Source organism: Saimiri boliviensis, chromosome 5 (assembly GCF_048565385.1).
Source record: "Saimiri boliviensis isolate mSaiBol1 chromosome 5, mSaiBol1.pri, whole genome shotgun sequence".
Taxonomy (NCBI): Eukaryota; Metazoa; Chordata; class Mammalia; order Primates; family Cebidae; genus Saimiri; species Saimiri boliviensis.
In genome coordinates, this window is record NC_133453.1 from 147,084,710 (window position 1) to 147,105,455 (window position 20,746).

A 20,746-nucleotide genomic window follows, 5' to 3' on the forward strand; every position below is an offset into this window, starting at 1 on the left:
ATGAGATAAGGAGGATGGATGGTGTGGGACAGAAATTCGACTGTTAACTATTGTATAGATTCAAACTTGGACACCATTTACTCTTAGCAATTTATTCCCAGCCAGTTCAGGGTTTATAATGAAAAAAACGTTTTCCTGGCATATTAAGTGGCTCGCATATAACAAAAGGCCATTTATGAAGGAAGAAATTACTTTGGAAATTTATGCAAACTATTTAATCACCTAAATTATGAAAAAGTTCCAAAGTAATTTGGTTCCTGATTTTGTGATAGGAACATTTTTCTTGGTAATTGGTGTAGTGGCTTCATGTCAGGAGTCACTTTATTTTCCTTTTCAGAAGAAGAAAAGGGTTTAGGAATGATTGGTATTTGATTTATTTAGTGATTCTCTATTCCGTGTAGAAGAGGACACCAGTATATGCCCTAGATTGGATGGGAAATGGAATTTTGGGCTGGAGAAGGGAGACGTATAGTTTTTCTTGTGTTAAAACTCTGTTTGTTTGATTAATTAGAATGAATTGCCAAGGTATTTCTGGACACCAATAATTTATTACCTTCTTGCAAGTCTGTAAGAGAAGAATTAGAGCCTGAAGATCTGTACAGAACTCACTATTTATAGATTTTTATGGAAAAACAAGAATGATTCCATAAATATGTTTAAAAACTGCCAGTTTAATCAGATTCTACGGGACTTCTTAGAATCCTTGTGACAACATGAACTAGGAATTGGTAGAAGGAGTTACAGTTCTTTCTGTTTACTAATGTCCATAATTTATGTAGGGCTCTGTTAGACCATAGATTTAGGGATGACCCCAGCCTGGTTTCACAAGGCAGGACTTCCAGCAAATTCTCTCACCAGTGTGTTCCTTGTTTGGAGTTCAACATGGGGCTGACTGGGTAGCAGTGTTCATAGAAACATACAGTCTCAGAACATGCACTTTGGGCAAAGAGCAGAGCGCCATTAGGTCAGGGTTGGATTTACCATTGGTGGCTCCAGTATAGAGGACTGAAGCTTTGGCATATCATGTTCAATATTCCTTCCTCTCCATCACATATTTTTAATAAATGTGAAAGTCTTTAATAAATGTGAATCACCAGTAGTGGGCATTTTGTCCAAGAATTGTGCTGAAGAGGAAGACAGTTTGGACCAGCTGCCCTGGGAAACTCTTCAGGCTACTTTACTCAGGTGCGGCCTCACCGACTGCTCATGCTAGTACATTAAGGCAGCCATGAGACAGGCTGGCACTGCCTACATGACCTGCACTCATACCCACTCTTATCGGCTGACCTCTGAGTCCTTTGAGGGAGTCTAGTAATGTGGACATGTCCTCCTAGGAGCCCCCACCATCGGGCTCCTCCCTTTCTATGCCTTTGATTGCTTTAAATACCCATATTTTCCCTTTCTCTTGTGTCTGTGTTGAAATATTTGGAAGAGAAAAATGTTTTTGTTCTGTTCTTCATGGTTAAGGAGTGCAGGGTAACGTGAAACCAGGATATTTAGAAATGGTTGATGATGACTCGTAACTTCTCTTTTTTCCCTGACTTGCAGTTGTTTATGCTCTGGTATTACCACGATTCAATCCTTTTCCCCCATCCTTTCCTGTCCCTCTCCCTCTCCCTCTCCTTCTTTCCTTTTATCTCTCTCTTTCTCTTTTTTTGAGATGGAGTTTCACTCTTGTGGCCCAGGCTGGAGTGCAGTGGCATGGTCTCAGCTCACTGCAACCTCCGCCTCCCGGGTTCAAGCAATTCTCCTGCCTCAGCCTCCTGAGTAGCTGGGATTACAGATGTCCCCCGCCCTTTTTTATTTTTGGTACAGACAGGGTTTTACCATGTGTCGGCCAGGCTGGTCTCGAACTCCTGACCTCAGGTGATACACCCACCTTGGCCTCCCAAAGTGCTGTGATTACAGGTGCTAGTCACCGCACTCGGCCCTCCTCCTAATTCGTATAGTTCAGCAACATGTCCCTATAGGTCACTTCTAGTAGCCTTTGGTGTTTAAATAAGTTTAAGGGCATCTGCAAACTTAGAAAGTTCCCTCCCTGCCTTTGAGATAATTTATAAAAATATCAATTTTGATTCTGGCAGAATCCCCCATGTAGGCCCTTTATCCCAATTAATGTTTTTCAAACATTAGAGTGCATGACATTGTGATAGATCATTAGCCGTCTCTGCTACTTTATATATTTTCTCTATCATTATCCTTACGCATGCAAAGAAACTTAACACCATATTCCATTCATTCTAAGATGCACATGAGTTTCACATTTTTTTAAAATTTGAAATTGGGCATATCTTACAATGGAATGGCATCTTAGAGTTAATGAAATGTGAAACTAGAATAAATGCTTAGAGGATAAACAGTGCAATTGGAATTATCCATAAGTGTATGTTAAACCATTACAATATGATACAGAATTCTCTGCCCTAAAAGGACTCTGTGATCCATTTATCTATTCCTAACAAAAAGACAAGTAGACCTGCTGTTCTGTGTCAGGTAGAATCTAAAAAACTCAGAAATGAACGTAAAGCAGCCGCTGCGATGGACGTGTTCCTCATGATCCGGTGCCACAAGGCCACCATCTTCACGGACGCCAAGGAGTCCAGCACAGTGTCCGAGCTGAAGCGCATCGTCGAGGGCATCCTCAAGCAGCCGCCCGACGAGCAGCGCTGTACAAGGATGACCAACTCTGGGATGATGGCAAGACACTGGGCGAGTGTGGCTTCACCAGTCGAACAGCACGGCCACAGGCCCCAGCCACAGTGGGGCTGGCCTTCCGGGCAGAGGACACCTTTGAGGCCCTGTGCATGGAGCCGTTCTCCAGCCTGCCCGAGCTGCCCGACTAGGGAAGCAGTGCCAATGAACAAGCCGTGCAGTGAGGACCCCGAAGAGCCCCATTCCCTTCAATAAAGGAGATTTGGGAGTCAAAAATAAATAAATAAAATAAAAAATAAAGCACTGAGCAAGTTGAAAAATAAATAAAAAAGAAAAATAAAAAAAAAAAAAAGAAAAAGAAAAAAGCCTGGCTTCTTTCACTTAGCAATATGTCTTTAAGAGTCACCTGTATCTTTCATGACTTAAGAGCTCATTTCATTTTATACTTGAATAATAATCCATTGTGTGAGTGTGCCATGGGGTTTCATTCACCTATTACAGGACATCTTGATTGCATCCAGCTTTTGCGATTATGCTTTAGGCCGCCATAAACATTCACAGGCAGGTTTTCTGTAGATTCACTGGGTAAATATCTAGGAATATACTTGTTGTATCATATGGTAGCACTAGGTTTAGTTTTGCAAGAAACTGCCAAATTGTCTTCCAAAGTGGCCATACCATTTTGCATTCTTGCCAGCAATGAACGAGCATTCCTGTTGTTCCACATTCTCCCAGCAACTGGTAATGTGAACTTTTTGGATTTTAGCCTTTCTGATAGGAGTATGGTAGTATTGCATTGTTTTAATTTGCATATACATCATAACATGATATGAAGCATCTTTTCATGTGTTTATTTGTTATCTATACATCTTCTTTGGTGAGTTGTCTGTTTGTAGCCTTTCGCCATTTTTTAGTCAAGATGTTTGTTTTTGTATTGCTAGGGTTCTTTCCTGTATGTATTTTGGATATAAGTTCTTTATCGGAGATGTATTTTGTAAAATTTTCTCTTACTCTGTAGTTTTTCTTTTCATTCTTATAACAGTATCTTCCATAGAGCACTTTTTAATTTTGAAAAAGTCCAACTTACTAATACTTACTAATTTTTTCTTTGCATGGATCATCATGTCTTTGTGTTGTATCAAAAACCATAATCACCAAACCCAAAGTCACATATATTTAATCCTGTATTTTCTTCTAGTATTAGAGTTTTATATTTTATAAATAGGCTTATGATTCATTCTGATTTAATTTCTGGGATAAGCGTAAGATCTATGTTTAGTTTTTTTTGGATATTTACCTTGCTTCTTGTCTACTGAGCTTCTTGTATCTATGATTTGTGTCTGTCCGTGGTGCTGGGAAGTTCTCAGCCATTATTATTTCAACGATTCTTTCTGTTTTGCTCTCCCTTCCGGTGATTCAACTATACATGTGTTATACCTTTCAAAATTGTCCCACAATTTTTGGATAATCTGGTTTTTTTTTTTTTTTTTTTTCCTTTTTGCAATTCAGTTTTGGAAGCTTCTGTTGACATATCCAGTTCACTGATTCCATATTTGGCTGTGTCCAGTCTCCTCATGAGGCCATCAAATACATACTTTCTTTTTTCTTTTAAAACTTTAAAATGCTTAAATTTCATTTAACTTACATTTTTGATGAAATGTGTTCAAGTTGCATAGACTCATTCTTTATTTCTGTTACACTGTTTTTGATTTCTAGTATTTCCTTGCAATTCTTTCTTAGAGTTTCTATCTTTCTGCTATTACCCAACCGCTTTTGAATGTTGTTTATTTTTTCTTTAACACCTTTAGCATATTGATCACATTACTTTCTTCTCTGATAATTTCAACATCTGTGTCATATCTAAGTTGTGTTCTGAGGTTTGCTTTGTCTCTTTAGACTGTTTTTTATTTTCATTGCCTTGTAATTTTTCTGTCATAAACCAGAAATGTTCATGACATTATGAATTTAGCTAAGTACCTTTTTAGTGTGGGAAATTCATGTGACTAGTAGTAGTTGGGCTTTATTTGATACTTGCGATAGCTTTAACTGCCAGAGGCTTCAGGTTCTTCTAGTGCTGTTTTTGTCTTCCCTCTTGACATCTGTCTTCTTTAATTAAGTACTCTTTCTCAGAGAATCTACAGCTCATTGGATTGTAATTCATAGTAGTCATACTGGACCCCTGTTGGTGTGGTGATAAGTGTGGATAAGAGGAAGAAGCGTTCTGTAATCCTGTTACATGGTAGTGTTTTAGCAGGCCTGTGTGTCTGGGCTATGACCTTCACAAGTGTTTCTCCAGTGGTATAGTAGTGGTATAGCGTTTTCCCCCTTAGGTAAGACAGACAGGCCACAGGGTGCTGGAGTGGGACAAATGCCATTTCCCTCACAGGGATAAGGCTCTGATAAACCCTGGAAGGAAGGATTTTGTTGAGGAGAAGGCTCTGGGTGACCTGTTTTCCAGTGGTTACTTCTCCCCTTCTCTTGCTGCAGCCACAAGATCTTCCTTGGGTATTTACCATGAGAACTTGGTGAAGTTTCTAGAGATAAAACCCAGGAAATTGCAGAGGCCTCAACAAGACTTTGGCTCTCTGTCGGTTTCTTACTCTCACTCATTGCTGGTTGACACTCAGCCACCAGAGATTCACTGAAATTATCATCTAAGCATTACCGCAAGTTCATAGCTCCAGTGGCTTCTGCTTTGAGTGAGCAGATCTTGGCTGTGCCTGGAATTCCATGTCTCTCCAGATTTCAGTGTGGCACTTACTCTGCAGCGTCAGTCCCTCCCGAGTCCAAGAAATGTTATCGATTTTTCGGTTCATTCATTTTTTTTTCTGTTGTAAGTATGACAGTGATTAATTCTAAGCTGTTTATATGCCAGAACTAAAAAATGATGGAGCTTTGATTAGTCTTTCATTTATGTTTATATTTTTGAGGAACCTGTACTTCCTTAATCTGAGGATAAGTGGGCCAGTTCTGGAAATTTCTCAGCCATCATTTCTTTAAGCTTTCTTTTAAACTACTTTATATACGTATTGAATCTTTTCATTGTGCCCTTCAAGTCTTTCAAGCATTCGCATTTTCCATCTCTCTATCTTTCTGAGCTACCTTGTACGTCATTTTATTGCATCTGTCTTACAGATTTTTTCTGTTCTTTCGAACTCACTGTTTAACCCACCCACTGAGCTTTTATTTCAGTTACTAAGTTTTTCACTTTTCAAAGCTGTTACTTCTGTTTTCTCTCAAATCTGTGTTTTTATCCCTAGAATATCTTATTCTTTTACTGTGTTTGTGATTTCTTTAATGCATTTAATCACATTGAACATACTTACTCAGTATTATCCCTCTGATATTTCTCTTGTCCGTGTTTTTGGTGGCTTATTCCTCCTGACTTGGTTTTCTCTCTTTCACTGATAGAAAATTTTTTACTTTATGTGCTTTGTATTTTTGATCAGGAGGGTGTAATCATTGTTGTGTTTTCTGTGCAACGATTTTTTGTTATTCCTTGTTTCTTTTTTGTGGTTTGCTAATTTATTTGTTCTCATTGTGTTTGTCCGGTGCCTCAAGTTTCACTGGCCTGGAACAATTTTTATGCTAATTCCATTGCTTGTAGAGTTCCCAGGCATTATGGATTGGTTACATTTGAATTCTCCATTGGAAAGAAGGCCCATGTATTTTCAGAAAATGGAGTATACCCTGGCTCTCCACTTTCAGCCCAGATTGAGACAGACTAACTTGCTTCTTTTTTGTCCAGTGGTCTCTTCAAGATTCCTGTGCCATGCTGGTGGAAATGGGTCGGGGGTTTGGTTCAGCCCTCCACCTATGAGAGAGAATCTTTTCCATAGTCCCACTTAGGCATCACTTAAGCTCCCTGTGAATAAAACTGGCCACTGGTCCGACACTCCTGCACTGTGCTACAGTGTCAGCTCACATACTTACAAGGTTCTTTTCAGTTTCCTCTTGGATTTTTGTTGTTGTTGTTTTTGAGGATTTCTTATGCTTTCTTGTGAGCTGAAATCAGCATTTCAGAAGACATTTGCTTGATTTTCTCCAGAGTTTCTAGGCGTTTGTAGCAGGATGGCATTCACATTATAGAGTCTCCTGTTTTGCTAGAACTAGAAGCAGGTCCCCCATGTATTATCCAGGTATACTTATTAACTAGTTTCTCATGTTGTAGTCTCCATTTCAGCTCTAGCTGTGGCTTCTTGTTTCACTTCCATTTCCAACCTCTTCCGTAATTGATGTAATTTCTTTGTGTGTTTGCTCTGCAAACACCGTGATTATCTCACACCGTGATTATCTCATGCCCTGCCTTCATGCCAGTAACTCAATTTTTAGCTGTGTCTGTTTTGTTTCTTTCTGTTTCTAATTTAACTATGTAATAATTTGTTTTGGTTCTCAGTTTATTCATTTGGCTCTGCAGTGTTCTTTTTATTTTGTTATTTTATTAGCTCATCTTTGAAATCATGCTTAATTTGATCAGAGACTTATATAGTCTAATATAAAGAACTCATGAGAAGCATGCCTTTCTTGTTCCGGCTTTTTTCCAGGCTACTTTATATATTAGTTGTGTGTATCTGCTTGCCTTTCTTCCTTGTGCTTATTTTAAAATTTTTATTTATGTATATATTTATTTAATCATTCATTCACTCATGCGCATACCCCCTTGTAGCTACCATTCCAATTTGCTTTTATTTGGCTGATGCCTCATTCGTATTTTCTGTGAGGTAATAGGGATATGTTATTTTTATGTCATACTTTTCTGATTCATGGCCTGATTTTTGTCTTTGTTTATTAAACCAATCAACCTATATTATTTGTAGAAGTATTAGAGACATCAAATAACAACAACAACAACAACAAAGAAAAATAAATTACTGCTTCTAAATTCCGTTCATGTATCTTATCCCTGCCCTTTTTATTGGCCTTTCAAACCCACTTTGCACCAGTTCCATACCAAGAGCTCTGTTGGGGTCTCCTTGTCTCTAACTCAGTTCTTTAGAGGACCCCAATTGTGATGAGATTTCTTGCAACTAGCTTTCTGACAATTCATTGGAAAAGCCTGATTACAGAAATTTTGTAACAAGGCATTTGTGAGAGTCTGGCTGTGCATGTAGGTGTTTGCTCTTAGTCCAGTGAGATACAGTTTGTAAACAGTCAAGGAAATTCCTGAAAATTGATTCAGTTGGGATGATGCCTTAAACGTAAAGAGAGGTTTATCCTTTCTGTTCAAGGATAGTTTAGGAGAGGCTTGATTCCTGCTCCACTCAGTATGCCAGAAACCCAGAGTCTCTTCCCCACTTTCTCCCCTACTCCACAAGTCTCCTTTCACCTCCCGTTGTCAGCTCTGCTAATTCAAGATCAGTTCTTTCTCTGTTAGGTTCCACTCTCATTATCCATCTTCCAGGCTTCATTCCCAAGAGTTAGGTCCTTTGAGGGAGATGGGGCCCTTCCTCATAGAAAGAAAGGAAGCCTTTCAGTTGCAGTGAAAAGTGCACACTTGAACTCTTCCTCCCTCCCTAAGAAGGATGGGCAGCTCTGGGGATGGGAGTCCACCGAGCATGAACCAAATGGACACCAGCTTGGGTGGGGCTCACCTCCTAAGCTCTCTTATTCCTGTACACATAGACAGCCGAACAGCTTCGTGGTGCGCCTTGCTCCCTTCAATCCGGCATTGGGCAGTGGATTTCACAGGGGGAGCAAAAGTCAGTGGTGTTGCTTAGATAGAAGTCCAAAGCTCAGGAGACCCACTTGCCTCTGTTCACCTGGAATTTATTCTTCCTAAAGGACTCAGGCTGATCAGCCAGTTTTCCATCTTGTCATCCTGGATCTTTCCTGGGATTATGTCTCAAGGAATTGCATGCTGACCTGTTGGGAGGAAAAAATACATATAAATATATACATATTATACTGTGGTCTGATTTTTAAAATCCCTTAGGCCTTATACATTGCATTGTTCCTGAAATCAGTGTTCTAGAACTGTGCAAGATTAACTTTGGTAGTTGAAAGTAAAATCAAAGAGTTCATAATCACTCTATTGGGGGAGTTCTAGAGGCAGAAGTTTTTCCAAGGATTGCAGTCTCTACCTCAGTGGCTCTTTGGAGCAATGTCTCCAGTCTCAGGGTCTTCAGGGTGCTGTGTTTTAAAGCATAATGCATTTCCTCTATTTGTCAGTGTTTAATGGTAAAGTCAGAAATAAGCATATATCTGTAAACAGTTCAGCTGTGATTAAGGAGCTCCAGAATCCTAGAAATAGTGAAGTTGCTTAGCTTAACCCTCTGCCAAGACGGCTAGCTGGTGGATGAGGCCAGGATCCTAGGCTTGAAGGAAGTCAGGTTGCACACACTTTTTGAAAAGATTCTCATCTGTATGTTCATGCATCGCAGAATAACCATGAACCCACTGGGAATATTAATGATGACCTCTAGACACTTAATTCCTAAGCCTTAATTTCAGTGGGAACCAAACCAATCAGGTTTCAAAGATGAGCTAATAAAATAACAGAATAAAAGGAACATTGCAGAGCTAAATGAATAAACTGAGAACCAAAACAAATTATTACATAGTTAAATTAGAAACAGAAAAACAACTGGTAATTATGTGCCACCTCTAAAAATAGGCAGCCACAGATAGTGAGGAGATATTGCCAGTTTGAGCCAATTATCTTAGCCTTTTCAGTACCTTTCTATCAAAGGAACTTTTCTCTAGAAATTGAACAGTGGAGAACTTTGCTATGTTTTAGGCACTTTTCTTCATGCTACCTATTCAGTCCTTGCAACATGCTGGAGAGAGAGCAGTTGACAACCATCACCCTTGTTTTCACAAATAAGGGAACTGAGTCTCAGAAAAGTTCAGTGACCACCCCAAGCCCACATGGCTAGTGAATACCAGCGCCCAGAGTCTGTATTATCTGTACGTTTTACATTGGGTCTCCAACACACAGACCCTGAGCAATCTCAAAATGTGAGCAGAGGTGGAGCCAGGTTCTGCATCCTGAGAAGGCCAGACCCCATGGTACAAGGACCAGGATGTCCTAGAAATGCCAAGCTCCCCATCAGCAGCTCTCAAACATCCGGGCTTCAGGACTCTTTTGTTCTCCTTGAGGTTATTGAGGATCTTCTAAGTTTTGTTTACATTATTATATCTATCAATATTTACCACATTGGAGATGAAAGCTGAGAAGCATTTTAAAGTTCATTAATTCACTTAATATTGTAAGGCCATTCCATAAATAGCATAATGTTAACACAAATAGTATTTTATGGAAAATAACCACATTTTCCCCCAAGAAATCAGTGGGAATTGCTTTTTATTTTTGCAAATCTCCTTAATGCCTCACATAATAGAAGACATCTGGACTCTCTGACTGGCTTCTGCATTCAGTCGGCTGTGGTCCCTATGTCCTGTAGCCTCTGCAAAGCTCTGTGGAAGACTCAAGGGGAGTGGGGAGTGAAAGAGGGAAGTAACGCCTAACCCTTATGAGAAAAGATTGGACTCGCTGGTCCTCTGAAAGCATCTTGGAAACCTAGGGGTTCCCAGACCATACTCTGAAACTTGTCTTGTACAGTTACCAAAGGGAATTATTTTCCATGATCATAATCATCGTGTTTGCTGTTAAAACAAGGTCGTAAACAGGTTAGGGGGTTGGATCTCAGTTTCTGTACTTAGCTGTGTGACCTAGGGCCAGCAGCTTGTTTGTTTCATAAATGATATATTTATGCATTCCCTTTCTCTGATTATAAAAGTAATATGCCATATGCTCATGGCAAAGCATTCAAACAGAAGAGACATATAAAATTAAATTTGGGGGGTCTCCCATAATCCTCGTTGTTAAGTGAGAAAAATAATAGTACTTACTTTGCTGGATTATTGTCATGAAGCCAAAATGAGTTGTTTGCCTGTGCATGTGACATTGAGAAATTCAAACTCTATTTAAGGGTTAGCTTTGTTATTTTCGGGTATCATTTATTGATATCCTCTTGGTAAAGTGCTTGTTCATCTTTTGCCCATTTTTCTATTGGATTGCCTGCCCTTTTCTCATTGATTTTTAGGAGTTTATTTCTTATTCTGGTTATGAGTCTTTTGTCAGACCCACTGTCTTGCTGACTCAGGAAAAACCTCAGTTTGTTATGCTGTAAAACTAAGAGAAAAATGATTGGTGTAAAGATTACATTAAATAAAAGAAATCACCCTTGTTAAAAACTTTAGAGTGCAACACAAATAGGAATTTATACTATCTAGCTGTTTTCTCTTCGAACAAGAATTTAGAAATGGAGGTTAGGTCTATTGTTATGTGTTTGCTTTTGTTTTTTTTTCTTAGCATCTATACAAAGGCAAAAAAAAATGTGATAGGAGCTCAGTAAAATCACATTGAATGATGTCACCCAGTAATCCACAAAAGAATAATTGCTGCAGAAATGCAAGATAGCACATTACGCATTACCACGGCAGTTGTACTCTCAACCAGACACACAATTTCTCAGAGAGATTGATTTTAAAAAGCATGATCACTTAAATCAAGGTATGCTCTCAACTGAAGTGCTCAGATTGAAAAAGAATAGAGTTAGGCACGCTGTCTTGAGGGTGCTTTGCCACATTGGCCTTCTGGGACTCTGTGGTGGGCTGGGGAACTTCCTCCTCCTGCGTTTATCCCAGAGGGAGAAGGGAGTTAGGTTTTGCAAGAGAGCGTGTGTGTGAGTAGCCACACGGTGACAGCCCCTGGCACTGAGTGACATTGCACAGATTGCAGTGTGCCCCTTCTCTTCCCACCTGCTATAGCAGTCAGGGAAGCTGTTTTTATCCCTGCTTTGCAGGAGACAATACTGAAATGCACAGAAGCCAGTTGCCTGCTGAATTGGGAGCCTCCAGGTTCTTTTGCCCGTGTGGACTCTGTTCTTCCATGCCTCCTGCCCAGTGGGGCACAGCAGGAATAGGAGGGGGCAGCCTGAGGATCTCAAATTGCTGAAACCCACTTTCACAGTGCAGTGGTCCGAATGTTTGTGTCCTCTGCTGAATGCGTATGTTGAGATCTGAATCCTCAAGGTGATGGTATTAGGAGGTGATTAGTCCATGAGGGTGCAGTCATCATGGATGGTGCCCTTATATAAGAGGCCCCAGAGTCCTCCCTCACCCCTTCCACCATGGAGGAGCCAGTGAGAATGTGGCTGCCTATAAACCCGGAAGCCAGCCCTCACGAGACACCAGGGTTCAACCATAGTGGCAGGTTAATCATGGACTTCCAGCCTCCGGAACTGTGAGAAACAAACTTCTATCGTTTTTAAGTTACCCAGTGTATGATATTTTGTTATAAGCATCCAAGCAAACTAAAACACAGAGTTTGTGCTACTTAATTGCAGGCCCTCAGGTTCCTGTGGATGCTATTCTTCAGGAAACTAAACCTGCATATTTGTTCACAGGCCTCTGGGCCAGGGTTGGTTGTTTCTGTCCCCTCTCTTGCAGGAACCCCCTTGTTTGACCGGGGTGGGGGGGCTCCAACTTGGGAGGGAATGACTGTTGTAGGCAGCTCTGCCTGCTGATTCATGGTTTAAGGCTCAAGTGCTGCATGGCAGGCTGGGGGCTCTGGCAGCAGTGGAGGGTATTTGGGTGAAAGACAAGGAAACTTCCCTCCTGGGGTGAGGAACTGGATTTCATCCCTAGGTAAGTCCTGGGCAGTGGGAGTGGATCCCCTGCATATCTGCCCTGAATGTCCTTCTGTTGGGGGCCAGAGGGCCATGTGGGAACTATAATCCCATCTGGGGACTTTCCTCATCAGAGGTGTGGCCACCATCCCCAGGTCTCTCAGTTCACCTGCCTCCTGTGTGGCCAAGTGCAAACCCTGAGGCAAGGAAGTTGAGTGCAGGGCTGAAGTCCTGCCCCAGTTCCTCTGTGCAGAAGCCTTTCAGGAGCTCAGCTTTAGTGCAGCAGGGTGGGGATGGCTTGACAGGGATTGAGGAAGGAGAGGGGAGAGGAGAGATGGACTCTGAACCTACTTTTGGAGCAGCCCTGGGGAAGGAAGGGCTTTTCTTGCCAGCTGGTCAAGATCTTGCAGGAGAAAACATGGCACCTGCAGACCTATCGCTGCCAGAGTTCCACAGGACCCCTTTGAGAAGTGGGAAAGGAGTCAGTCAGGAGCCATTCTGCAAACGAGGAGACCAAGGCCTGCAGCCACTGCCTCTCATCTGTGGTCACAGGCGTGGGGGTCTGGAGACAGTAATGCCTGCATAGAGCCTTGGCAAGCAGGGCTGGTGGTGGGGACCAAGGGACAAAGGCTCAGGGCTGGGGTGCACATGGTGGGTGGGAGGGGACCCACATACTGCTGTGGTATTGTAGGATCACAGGTTGTTAAATCAGAGGCCAGCCCCAGGACGCCACCCTTGTCACTCTGGGTGAAGTCCATGTCCCTGTCTTCCTTTTAGTAGGGGCCCTGTTCCCTCCCTTCATGACCTTTGTTACCATTTGAGGTTATGGGTTAACAGTGTATCATTATTGTGTTGTATAATCCTACCTCATCCCCCACCACCCCAGCACACACACACAATTTTTATTCTAGATGCTCAGGAGCAATATTAATTGCTGCACACATCAGGCAAGCATAATGCTGGGGACGGGAAGTGTTCCATAAATATTTGTTGAATGAATGAATGAATGAATGAATGAAAACTTGGCTGGATGATGGCTTGTAGCAAGGGCTTGTGTACTTCACTAAGGATTTTTGAGTTGATCCTTTGGACGTTGCAGTTGGAGGAGAGTGGTCTGATCGTACTGGTGGTCAGAAAGCCCGGTCTGAAGATGAATAGAGGATGTCTGTGTGTGTGCACTTGTGTGTGCATAGGGGCAGCAGGCTGCACAGTGGGGATGGGAAGGAGGTGAGGGACTTGTCACTGCAGAGAGAGAGCCAGGAGACTCAGCCCATGCGTGACCTGGGCAGGTGCCAGGAGGAGGGAGATTGTTCTGGGAGCATGTTTCCTCATGCCCTCCTCTCTCCCTCTGGAGTCTTTGTCGGGGGCTCTCCTAAGGGGCATCCCTGCATGCTCAGGTGGTGGCAGCTGCTGCTTGTTGATTACAGACCAAGCCGTTCTTGGTCCCAAGCTGCCACATACTGTAGAAATTCAGTGTCCCTCTGATGGGGTTTCTGTTAGAAGGTTGGAAGGAAGAAAGCCTTTTAATTAGATTGGTAGTAATTGAGCTCCCAAACCACAGAAGCCTTTCTCTCAGAAGATGAAGACACAAACGCAGTTAAAAGAAGGAAGGGCACCTAAATGGAACCCTTGCTAATTTTAAGTCCATTAAAAACAACAACTCCTTAATAAGTTTAGGCAACAGATACACGTTCTGAAGAGTTCTAACAGTGCTTCCCAGTAATACCGGAGATTGAACTGGAGAGTGCTCCAGCAGCTTAAATGGATAGCTCCATGGGGGATCATTTGCTCAGTGCAGAGTATAGAGATGTGTTAGCTCTACAACTGCTCCGACTGAAAACTCCTGGCACATTTTATTTAGAAAATGGGCTATATTTTTTCCTGTAACTGAATGAATGTTCAGCTTCCTGTGGACATTGCCCCTGGCCTGCAGTCCTCTGAGACATCATCCCATGTCCCTCACCAGGCAGCCCTGTCCTGTCTGTGGGGTTTGCCCTGCCTGGCCCATCTCACTCCAGAGGTGCCCAGCATGTGAGCGGCTGGGCTGGAGCACTGATACATCAAAGTGTCCCTGCCAATCTTGGACATGCTCAACACACTTTTATTTTAATGAGAGGCAGCACTCTTTTTCATTTGCATCCCTCACACTGACACACCCCAGCAGATGCCACGTTCTTTCTACCTCTGGGACTTCTTTTTTGGAAACTGCCCATTGGTGAACCAGGCCAAGTAGTTTCTATTGTGGGAGCTTGAGGTTTCAGCTTCTGGGCACATCTTCACAGGGGCCTTAATTAATACTTTCCCTGGAGAGGGTGTCAATTGCTAAATTCAGAGGCCTTTAGGTTGGCATTGGTTGTTTCATACTGAATCACAGTATTTTCAGTGTAACTGTTGTACAAGATTCACTCATTTGCCTCCTTTCATGTTGTTTTATGCTGAGCCATATTGGGCTTGGTCAGCCATACGAAAACGCTAGTTGCAACCCATTTGGAAAGGCCAGTCTTGACGGGTCTCTTCTTCAGACGTCCTGTGCTGGAGCAAAGCCACAGCTGGCACCCTGTCCAAGCTCCCTGGTTAGCACATAGACTTAGCTGGAGTCAGACCTCAGGGAGATGTTCTGGAAACGTGGGAAAATGGGCTCTGGAGTCAGAAAGATCCAAGTTTGAATGGCTACTTTGTAAAGTCACCTCATTTTTCTCACCTTTAGTTTACTCACCTGGGTAGGCTTTACCTTCAGGTGTATTTCAAGAGCCTGAGGTGCCTCCTAGGAGATAGAGAATGAGAGAAAAGATGTCCCAGATCTTCAAAGACAAGGCAGAGTCACAGACCACGGGGCACCATCCGAACAGGGTGCAGCAGCTCCGCACAGGGCCATGGTCCCTTTCCTGGGGTAGGGAGGCATAACATGTTTGTATTTGTTTAAAACTGTATATATTTTGGAAATAAACCTGACTTTTAAAAATTGGATTTTCACCTATTTTTATGTTTTTTTCAAGTGTATGCATCATTTACAAATACAAAGATAAATAGCTAAATCGTTAGCAGGCGTCATTTCTGGATGGTCGGTTGCAGAGTTTTAATTTTCTTCTTTATACTTTGCATCTCTTGTAAGTGCTCTATAATAAACGTGTCTTACTTTGGAATAAATAGAAAAGCTTAACTCTGGGGAAATGCTGCTTGCATATATTGGAAGTACTTGGCACATTCTAATTTCCACACACAACGAGGATCCCAACAGTCAGAGCCCCATGTGAATAACTGTCTCTTTCTTCTTTTGTAAACCATATCATATTTATGCTGCTGCTTTTTTTTTTTTTTTAAGGATGAGAAGAACCAAGTTTTAACCACCAACATTTGGCTGCAAATGGTAAGTTAACAGAGTGACAATCTCACCCATAGGCCTGCAAGATCTTGCTCCCAAGATACTTGTCCTCGTACCTGAGATGCTTGCTTCTGAGCGGTTTAGGAAAAAAAAAAAAGCCATGGCTGTCACCCCTATTCCACACCTGCCAACAATGAATGTTGGGTGTATGGCAGTACAGTCGGCAGTGCTCAGTGCAGGGACAAGCTCAACACATATGCCAGGGTGATGCGGGGACACTTCAGAAGCACTTCAGGCAAGACAAGTAAGAAGATACAGGGGTGGCTGGGTGTGGTGGCTCTCGCCTTTAATCCCAGCACTTTGGGAGGCCCAGGTGGGCGGATCATGTGGTCAGGAGATCAAGACCATCCTGGTCAACGTGGTAAAACCCTGTCTCTAATAAAATTACAAAAATTAGCTGTGTGTGATGGTGTGTGCATGTAATCCCAGCTACTCAGGAGGCTGAGGCAGGAGAACTGCTTGAATCCAGGAGGCAGAGGTTACGGTGAGCCAAGATTGTGCTACTGCAACTGCACTCCAGCCTGATGAGAGAGCAAGATTCCATCTCAAAAAAATATTTAAAAAAGATACAGGAACATGTAGATGCCTACAATCTACACCATAGCCAGTCGCCAGGACTTGAGCTCTGGCCCTGCCCTCTGTAGCCTCCAGAACTGCATGTTTGAACAGGTGGAGTGTTCCTAAACCAGAGGCCCTTGTACTTTGTGTTCTTATGATGCTTGCAAGAATTTTGAAATGCTACATATCATCTGTGGATTTTGAATTTGATATCTGCAATGCTAACCTAAATTTAATTAATTGCAAGTGATGCCTCTTATATCCAATTGTAAATATTGACACTGAAAAATAAAACGGTCAGTCTCTATTTTAAATGGAATCAACATGCCTTAATAATTTGGTGCCCATGTCATTCAAACACCATATGAACAAGCCTTTTTTTAAACTGTCAGATTTTAGCTTAGTCCCTTTTTCTCTTTGTGCCTGCATTTCTATTCTACTTTCCACATGGAATTTTATCCTAATGTAATGTAATTTTATATTTGAAAGTCTTTTATTTTTTTCCTCTGAGGCAGAGTCTTGTTCTGTCATCCAGGCTGGAGTGCAGTGGTGCAATCTAGGCTCGCTGCAACCTCCGCCTCCTGGGTTCAAGTGATTCTCCTGCCTCAGCCTCCCAAGTAGCTGGGATTACAGGCATGCGCCACCATGCCTAGCTAATTTTTGTGTATTTTAGTAGAGATGGGGTTTCCTCATCTTGGCCAGGCTGGTCTCAAGCTCCTGACCTCAGGTGATCCACCCACCTTGACTCCCCAAAGTGCTGGGATTGCAGGCGTGAGCCACCGTGCCTGGCGGAAAGTATTTTATTAATCGCTATGCCTTGGTTCTTTCAAATGTAAATATTTACATCAGAATTATTCCTTTACACCGTAAGTTTTAAATTTTGTTTCTTTTGTATTGATTTAGGATTGCTATGATTATTGGTATTATAATTCATCAAAGTGGCATAAATTAAAATTTTTAAGTAATTATAAAACATGAATTTTTATTGGCAATTTATATCTCTGCCAAAGACGAGTTTGTTTTAAATTAGTTCATGTATCCACAGATGACTTTTTATTACTTGAATGGAGAGAATGATAACAGTTTTCATATCAATTCTGTTGCTGTTTTTTAACCAGGTGTAGTAACATGAGCAGTTGGACACGAAAGGCATTTTGTTAAAGCAATGCTACACAAGCTTTAAACTTCTTATAGATTATATGCCCAAAATACTGTAGTTTTCATCAAATGTATCAGCTGACAACTTGATTAGTTTCTCTTTCAATTTTGTTGAAAACAAAGACTTAAAAGAATTAAAACTCACCTGACCTTTGAAAGTATTTGCCATCCAATTTGTAAGGTAATTCATGCAGACGCAAACGCTGATAGTTGAAATGACCCTTTGTTTGGTTCTTGGGTTGGTGTCCCAAGATGGGAGTTGAGGTAAGATAAGAGAAATGTGCCTTCTTTGTAGAGTGGAATGGGAGAAGTAAAAATGGAGGCAAAGGATAGTCCTATGTGGTTCTTGGGCAGGTGAGTTTTCCTGCAAATACATGTGGAGTTGAGGGATAGAGAACAGATCTGCATCTAGCCTGGCTAACATGGTGAAACGCTGTCTCTACTAAAAATTCGGAAATTAGCTGGGCATGGTGGCCTGTGCCTGTAATCTCAGCTACTCAGGAGGCTGAGGCAAGGAGAATTGCTTGAACCCAAGGGGTGGAGGTTGCAGTTAACTGAGGTTGCGCCACTGCATTCCAGCCTGTGTAACAGAGCAAGACTCGCATCTCAGAAAAAAAGAAAACAGATCTGCTTAAAGCCATTGCTAGTTGCCCAAGGTACACCCTTAGCTACATGTGAGACCCTTGCAGAACCTCCACAGTAGTCAGGTGAGAGCCCTCTGGAGATTTCCCTGCAGGATTTAAAGTAGCATGCTTCAGTGACCACATCCCTGCCCTCACCTATGCCATCCACTCTAACTTCCCTCCTTTTACTCAGGACACATGACCCGTGCTTTCCTGGAAGGCTCAGCCCTTCCTCCCATTTATAGACTTGTCTTCTGGCTGTTGCTCAGAGCCCTGCATTTATGATTGTCCTTGCTGCCTCTAACATCATAATAGCATCCGTGGGTCATTCTCACTCTTGTCCCTCCCACAGACTTTTCATTTGGATAAATTGTTAACACCATGGATCCGTTGGCTCAGACCAAAAACCTCAGAGTCATCCTTAACTCTTGTCTTGCACACCTCACCTCTGATACATCAGCAAATCCTAGCGGCTTGACCTGCAAAACCGATCCAGTATCTAATTACTGGGCATCAGCCATGATGCTCTCGCCCTGGTCTGCATGGGCATCATCTCTCACTTCCATGATCAGAAGTCCCCATGCAACCTTCCTGCTTCAGCGTTGCCTCTTCTGGTGGTGTTTGTCCTCAACATAGCAGCCAACATATACCTCCTTGGCACAGTTTCCTCCAGGGGCTCCTGTCTCCCTGGGCAAAAGGAGGAGGAGGAGGAAGTAAGAGGAGGAGGAGGAAGTAAGGAGGAGAAGGAGGAAGTAAAAGGAGGAGGAGGACAAAAGGAGGAAGAGGAGGAAGGAAGAGGAGGAGGAGGAGGAAGTAAAAGGAGGAGAAGGAGGAAGTAAAAGGAGGAAGTAAAAGGAGGAGGAAGTAGGAGGAGGAGGAGGAAGTAAGGAGGAGAAGGACAGGAAGAGGAGGAGATAAAGAGGAGGAAGACAAAAGGAGGAGCTGAAGTCTGTGGAAGTCGCCTTGGATTCAGTTCCCTCCCTGCCTGGCTCCTCCTCCTTTTCCCGTCCCCTCTGTCCTCTGCTTCCTGGCTGCACTTACCGCCCTCTGGATGTTGGGGGACACATGTCACCCGAGCACGTGCCCACCTCAGGGCCTTTGCACTGACTGCTCTCCCTGCCAGAAAAACTCTCCCTAAGAACCACTTGCTTTCTCCTTCACTTCTCACTCGTCTCATCCTAAAGGTCACCTCTTCATTGAGGTCCTCCCTGAGCTCTGATGTATGGTCCCAAAGCTTCCCCTCCACCTCCAGCCCACTGTGTTCTCTTTATCCTGCTTCATTTTTATCCCCAAGGCTTCTTGTCATCTAACTCGCTTTGTGTTCACTCTATCTGTTCATTGGTTCTGAGTCTTCCTCCCCCTTAGAATGTGTGCATCGGAGGAGGAGGGGATGGGGACAGGGTTCCGGGTGGATTTGATCACTGCCATACTCACAGTCTCACCTGTAGCACGTGCTGAAGAACTTTGGCTGAATGAGTGAATGAAGCAAAAACGCCAGGTGAACCTTGAGATGCTTAGGTGGTGTGACACGATGTAAAGCCATCTCCTGAACAACTGTGCAGCACTTCCGTACTGAGTGTGTAAGGTCCGGCTCTGCAGAATGAGGCAGGTGCTTCCCTTTTTAATTGAAGTTGGATGTTTGCCATGCCCTCTAAAGAACAGAGCTGCTATTGACATTTTTCTTACAGGGAGAAATGCATGATATGGGGAGCTCTCTCTCTCTGGTGCCTATCTTCTGTAGCCCTAAGTAAGTGAATAGTCTTCAGCAATGTATACGATTTGGCAATTTTCTTTAAAGGATGGTGATTTCCAAGAGAAATGTAACTGGATTATGACTTCTAATACTGAGTTCAGAAACATCCTTGCTTCAGAGGGTGTCACCAGAGACCTACAAATTTATTTCAAGCACAGCTGATTTTTAATTAAAGCCTACATTGGCAGAAGCATCTGCAGCTTCATTTGTTTGAAAACTCGCCTTTTAACTCGCCTCTTCTTCTGGAGCAACCTACTAGGTGGAAGGCATTGAACTGGGCCAGGTGAGGGGACCCAGAAATACATAACCCGGTTTCTACCGTGAAGCTATTTGTGATCCGGCTGTGTAATTAATACGTTGAGAAGAAGATGGAGGCTGAAGAGAAGGAAGGGAGGAGGAGGAAAAAGGCGGAGAAGGAGAAAAAAGAAAAAGGAGGAGGAGGAGGAGAAAAAGGAAGAAAAAAGGAGGAAGTGGAGGAAAAGAGGAGGTGGCGGAGGAGGAGAAAGAGGAGAAAAACAGAAGGAAAGGAGAAGGAGGAGGAGAGGAAGAGGAGGAGAAAGGAGGAGCAGGAGGATAAAAGGAGGTGGGAGAGGAGGAGGTGGGAGATGACATTTACCTGGAAAGCTGCTTCTCTAGATGATCTAGCAGTTGTAACATTGCTTCCCAACTGAATTTATATATATATATATATATATATATATATATATATATACATATATATATATATATATATATATATGTATATATGTGTATATATATATATTATTGCACTTTAGGTTCTGGGGTACATGTGCAGAACATGCAAGATTGTTGCATAGGTACCTACATGGCAGTGTGGTTTGCTGCCTCCACCCCCTCGTCACCTGTATCTGGCATTTCTCCCCATGTTATCCCTTCCCGGCCTCCCTACCTCCCACTGTCCCTCCCCTATTCCCCTGAAACAGACCCCAGCATTGATGCTCCCCTCCTTGTGTCCATGTGTTCTCAT

At 42.6% G+C, this 20,746-nt stretch overlaps 1 protein-coding gene and 1 pseudogene across 1 annotated transcript in view; both read left to right on the plus strand.

Moving 5' to 3' along the window:
• The window catches only part of CHRNA7 (cholinergic receptor nicotinic alpha 7 subunit), a 124,252-nt gene that overhangs the window by 43,493 nt on the left and 60,013 nt on the right, over positions 1 to 20,746 (plus strand). The window contains exon 3 of the mRNA XM_003940558.4: positions 15,607 to 15,651. Coding sequence (XP_003940607.1) covers positions 15,607 to 15,651 — 45 coding nt within the window. The remainder of the gene's footprint in view (positions 1 to 15,606; positions 15,652 to 20,746) is intronic.
• LOC101050933 (elongin-B pseudogene) lies at positions 1,591 to 2,876 on the plus strand (annotated as a pseudogene).